Genomic DNA, 6,000 nt, shown 5'->3' with positions numbered 1-6,000 from the left:
GGTCAGAAGATGTTGATTAATTTTCGACAACAGCAGTTCTGACTTTAGTTCAAGCTGTAATTCAAATCACAGGTTTATATTATTACACTCATATTAACGTCAATGGCTCTAATTGACCCAATTCACATGTTTAATGATAGCTACGTATTATGTGATATTTTCTAAAAAAAATATGTTGTTTGTTTACAAAGAAAAATACACTCAGACTCTACAGCTTCACATTCATACAATCAGCCAATCACGTAGCTGCATTACAACATAAAAAAAGCATGCAGAAACAGGTCGAGAGCTATAGTTCATGTTGACCATAAATGTGATCTCTGTGGCTTTAACCGTGGCATGGTTTTAGAAATTGATCAAGCTGCATCAACTTTTTTTTTCCATAACACCCTGATGCATGTTTGTGAATTAACATCTAAACAGGTCTTGTGACAAATGAGAGTCCATGCAAAATGAAAAGGTCAAAGGTCTGACAGAAGAGAAATGGTGAGGAAGAGGAGAAATGGAAAGATGAAGGTATTAGGAGAAAGGAATAGGGGTATTACAGGGGTTGTTTGGAGAAGATTTCTGCTTGGCCTGGCTGCAGGACTGGTCAGGGTGGTAGGTGTTATAGTGCTGGTAAGGGAGGAAGTTGCTGTTGTTGTTTGTGCCGGACTCCCAGGGCAATGGCCGGTTGCTCCTCTGCACCTTGACTGACCACACGGAGAGGAAGAGACAGGAGATGACACAACAGCATAAACATGGTATGGTGCAGCACAACACACACAAGGGCACTTATGTATGTAAGGATGTACTGATCCTATCTTCTGATTATCAGCACATACCAACATCTGATACTGATGTCCTCTTAGTAACTGATCCAAATGTCAATTGTGTAAAACCTCAGTGGCAAAGTGTTTTAATACAAACACAACACATCAGTGAACCACAGTGAAACATCTAGGGTCATTACACAATGACATCTGTATCTGGTTAGCGTTCCAAATGTTCAAAATACGATATTATTATGCATAGCGATTTAATATATAGTATAAAAATAATATAATATAATTATTTATATAAACTCTAAAACATTCCCTACGTAAAACCCTAAAAAGTTAATAATTGGTCTCTAAAAGATATGTATATGTGACTGTTTTCTTTCTTTTTTTTTTTTTATTAGAAAAAGAAAAAAAAAAAACAAAAAAAAACTGGGATTTTTCTAACAAATCTACCTGGTCATATTTCCTTGAATATAAGCAAGCTAGCAATCTAATTTTAACTGCTAGTACCTGCTGGGAGTTACTAAGGATGAATACGTGCAGCTCGTAAAAGCATCATACAGAAACATATTAATGTTCATATTAATCAATGCGGTCTGTCTTATTCCAGTAAGCTCCATGTCTTAACCTTCAACCTCATCAAATTAAAATCTCATAAATCGTCATAAAACCAGACGTAATGTAAAGATTAATGTAAAGATAAAGTGTTTTCTAAAACAAAAATAAATAAATAATACACCTCAAATTTTTGTGTGTGTTGGTATCCATTTAAAACACATCAGGTCTTGATTACAATACATCCCAGGAAGACAGGATTATTATTTAATTTGCATAGAAACATTCTTGGAAACATTCTAGCACACAGCTACTGTAATGACTTTAACCTAAATAAACAGTAAACACAAAGCTAGGTCATGACAGGAGGATGTTTTCAAGGTGGCGTTATAGCTCCAGCTTGTGTGGACTAAACTGAGTTTAATTTACCAATCACTTACAAACAGCGATTTTGCTGCATTATAATTTGTCTCGGCTCTGATTTGACAACATTTACAGAAAAACGTGGCAGAATGTGTTGCTTTTTGACCAGCACTCAGATGTACAGACACTCTACCCAAGACCTCTTGCCTGTAGACAGCTGCATTCTGTTAAAGTATCAATCCCCTTTGGGGCAGGTTTCACTTAATTTTATCGCTGGTGCAGGACCTGAGCAGACACACACAGCAAAATGGTGGAGAGAAACACTGCTGGAGGGGGCGGAGAGACATAGAAAGAGCCTCCTGAGAGCCTGATCTTGCCTGACCACATCCTATCCATTAGTTGTGTTAGTGTGTGTGTGTGTGTATGTTTCTACGTATATGGGTAGACTGTATTGTGCTCGGGCAGATGACAATGACGCTGGTATGTTCAGTTTGTAGAGATACTGTTCTAAGGGTATATGTGAGAGTAAACATGTGCAATGGGAATTTTTGGCACATCATGTATAGAGCGTATGTACTGTACACTGGAGAAAATAAATAAATAAAATAAAAATCTATTCCACATTGTCAGTACGATTCACACCTGGATGAAAACTGCTATAACAGAACGACCAGTCAGAGAACAACACTGACACTCCTACATACCAGGTAGCCAACACTACAGACAAAATCTGTACATGACTTTCATGTATAAGGGGACACAGGGACACTTCAGCTGGCCTGCAACACCACCGGACCTCAATTCCATAGACAATTTGTCACACCTCGAGCTGCTGAACTGCTGAACTGGACTCCCATTATTTGTTGGAGTAGAGCGGGCTTAAAAACAACAGAATCTCAAGACACTAGAGAAATCCTCATCTGACAGAACTACTTTCTAATTAAAGCAGACAGACTTGAACCCAAAAGTGAAGCTACAAATCACATTATCATATTTCTATTTTAGAGTATCTGCTGTTCCAAATGTTCCTGTCTCTATGCTGTCTGAATTTTTCTTACTTTATAATACTTATTTTATGCGAGAAATCTGCATACTAGAACTCCAAGCTTGTTTAGTTGTCTAACACAAGTTCATTAAAACACAATTTCAAAGTGGACCAAATGTCCCATGTGCTTGATGTAGGAAAAAAGTTCTGAATCAACGGCAAACATTACATGCAGTTCTATATCTTTATTTTCTACTGGAAAAAAATCTAGCTACAGTATATGAATCTATTGTTGATGTTCTGTCAGCTGTTTGGGATCGCTACAGTGGATCAAGTGGTCCATATGTTCGATTAGGGCTTGGTTTTATGCCGGATGACCTTCCTGACGTAACCCTCCCATTTTATCCAGGCTTGGGAATGGCACTGAGAGTTAGCTCTTCAGTGGCTGGGTTAGTTCCCTGGCTAGGAATCAAACCCAGACCATGACAATGAGAGCACGAGATCCTGCTGCTTGAACACCAGGAAGCACCAGAAATCCAATCCAATCCAATCAATCAATCAATCAATCAATCAATCAATCAATCAATCTATCTATCTATCTACCTACCTATCTACCTATCTATCTATCTATTTATCTATCTATCTATCTATCTATCTATCTATCTATCTATCTATCTATCTATCTATCTATCACATTGCACTAGATAGCTTTGTTATGACATACCCTATGTCAGGAGCACATGTAAGAATAAGAAGCCATTTTCCAGTGTTGGAGAGTGTTAAATAGTGCTGCATTGCACGAAAACAAGTTGACGAAGGAAGAAATTACTCGGGTCTCAGATAAAATAAAAATGTTCAATTAAATTACATAAATGCCAGTGACAGGAAACCCTGCTGCGGGTGCGTTAATAAAAACATGCAAGACGTTAGTTCCAAATGAAATGCTAACATCGCCTCACATTTCTGACTGAAACAGACTCAGTATTTTGCTGTGATGTTTGGTTGGCTGAGAGTGAAATAAAATGTGACATGATAGTATTGGGTTATTTTATCCCTGCATGTGCATGGTAATAGGATAGAGAAGCGTAAATAAGAATGCATTTAGAGGAGGGGCAAAAGTGTTTGTGTGTTTGTGTGTGTGTGTGTCTTACCATGATCTGAGGCTTTAAGGGCCAGTCTAGTCTGGTGATGAGGAAGGATCTCCATCTTGACATGCTCACAGGCGCTGGCTAAGAGCTGGGTGGCTTCAGCCAGCGTGCAATACTCCATGCTTGTGCCATCAACTGACAGGATATGATCACCGGCATGCAGTGCGCCACACCTACACAACACAACACCATCACTTCCTGTCCAATGTGTAGCCTTTTTTTGAACTACAAATGTGCAAACAAATCATTTTCCTGTTCTATGGACTGATATATAAAAATATCTGTTTAATAATGCAGAGGACGATTGTAGAAAACTTTGTGTTGTGTCTGATGGGGTATAATAATCAGCTATCTACAAAGCTTTAACCGTTAAAGTTCCTCTTGGGAATAAATGCCTGAATCATCCAAAACATTTCAGATACTGGAGCTTTCACTCGCTCAGCAATCTGCCATCTTCATTATTCTTACAGGCTTTCTTACAGCCTCCGCAGCAGATGAGTTATTGAATTTCTTTAATTAGTCGCTTAGTGCTATGTGCTGCAATCTTTCCAGAAATTTCACCAGTGCGTGAGTCTGCATTTCTAAGCTACGCTGATCTGGGTCAGATAACAATGCCATGAGAGGGTACAGGGGTAGAAGACGACTGTGGGTCGAGTAAAGCTGGCACTATAGCACTGTTTACCTGTCAGCGATGCTGGCTGGCTTGACCTTGTCAATGATGATGACCTGCTTGTTGCAGTACATGGAGGTAGACAGAGCAACCCCCAGGCTGGAGCCCAAAGGCTTGGCCACTTCCACAAGTAGAGGACCAGAAGCACTGGCTATGGAGTCTGTGTGGAGGCAGATGAAGACAGGACAAACTCAGGGATAGAGGTCATACAAATAAAGGAGATGATATTTCACAGTTCTCACTCCCAGGGTTAGAGACGTCTCACTTCCATAAAGTGCTCATGTCACTGCACCTAGTTCAATCACCGATGGAAAATATCAGTAGAAGATACAGCTCTCACTGGTAATCATGACTTCCATCCAACGAGGTGTTGCATCACTGCCAGTGTGAATACAGGCTAGGAGGAGCTTTACATGAAAGAACCTGCTAATTCTGTTAGAGAGACTTTATCTTACAGAGCGGCTGCTAGTTAATTGTCTGTATATTAGCCTCGGGTGTACGGTTTACACTCAGACGTTTAACACTCTAACAGTCTAACGGGAGCACGTGGATTTTAATGACATGACTAAAGACAAAGCCTCAGTTTTGTTCCTCTATGATATATTCATTCTAGTTATGTACAATAATGTTCATTCTTAATATTTCTTTATTATTGTGCACATGCTGGTATTTGGGCTATATTTCTTCCAACAAAGACAATAAAAGTTTATAGCAAATATAAAAATAACCTTCTAAAGACAAACTGCCTGAAGGTTGACTCTAAACTGTTAAGTGTGCCTTTTGGATTTTTTCCCCACCCATCATCTTTAGTAACCTTTTTATCCTTAGGGTTGGGGCTATCGCAGTGACACAGGGCCTCAAACACAAGCAATTTAACAGATAACATTTAAAAATTTTACATTTTACATTTTGTATTTTAAAAAATAAGTTAATCATCTTATTTTTCTGTATGTTGCTACTGGATGCTTGAATTTCCTCCAGGATCAATGGATCAATCATCCATCCATCCATCCATCCATCCATCCATCTATCCATCCATCCACACTGTTTAAGTTGTATGTTCACCAGCTTAAGCATGTGTAAGGGACATTAGACAGGATGCCCAATGCTAAATAATAATAATATTGACTCCAGTCTCTCATTAGAAGCACAGGGAGATAAATATTCTGCTGTTACATGATACAGAACATTGTGTTACCTCAAACTCTGGACTATTTTAACACTTCAGTTAAGTCCAGAATGCAGTAGTTCTCCATCTCTTTCTCTCTCTCATACACACACTCAATCTCACTCTCTCACACACTCTTAATCTCTCTCACACACACTCAGTCTCTCTCTGACTCTCTCATGCTCTCTATTTCTCTCTTTCTCACACACAAACACACACATTCAATATCTCACTCTCTCTCTTACATATACACACTCTCTCTCACACACACACACACACACACACTCTCAATCTCACACACTCTCAATCTAACTCTCTCTCTGTGTGTCTCTCTCACACACTCTCAATCT

The 6,000-nt window shown here is 39.0% G+C and overlaps 1 protein-coding gene across 6 annotated transcripts in view; it reads right to left on the bottom strand.

Annotated features, from left to right (window-relative positions):
- The window catches only part of grip1 (glutamate receptor interacting protein 1), a 274,049-nt gene that overhangs the window by 40,807 nt on the left and 227,242 nt on the right, over positions 1-6,000 (bottom strand). For all 6 annotated transcript variants that reach the window (XM_060889680.1, XM_060889682.1, XM_060889678.1 and 3 more), the window contains exons 8-10: positions 4,495-4,642; positions 3,816-3,985; positions 546-692 (exon numbers count right to left, since the gene is read on the bottom strand). In XM_060889680.1, the coding sequence (XP_060745663.1) occupies positions 546-692; positions 3,816-3,985; positions 4,495-4,642 (465 nt within the window). The remainder of the gene's footprint in view (positions 1-545; positions 693-3,815; positions 3,986-4,494; positions 4,643-6,000) is intronic.

Source organism: Tachysurus vachellii, chromosome 16 (assembly GCF_030014155.1).
Source record: "Tachysurus vachellii isolate PV-2020 chromosome 16, HZAU_Pvac_v1, whole genome shotgun sequence".
Taxonomy (NCBI): domain Eukaryota; kingdom Metazoa; phylum Chordata; class Actinopteri; order Siluriformes; family Bagridae; genus Tachysurus; species Tachysurus vachellii.
This window is presented reverse-complemented; position numbering and strand designations above follow the sequence as displayed.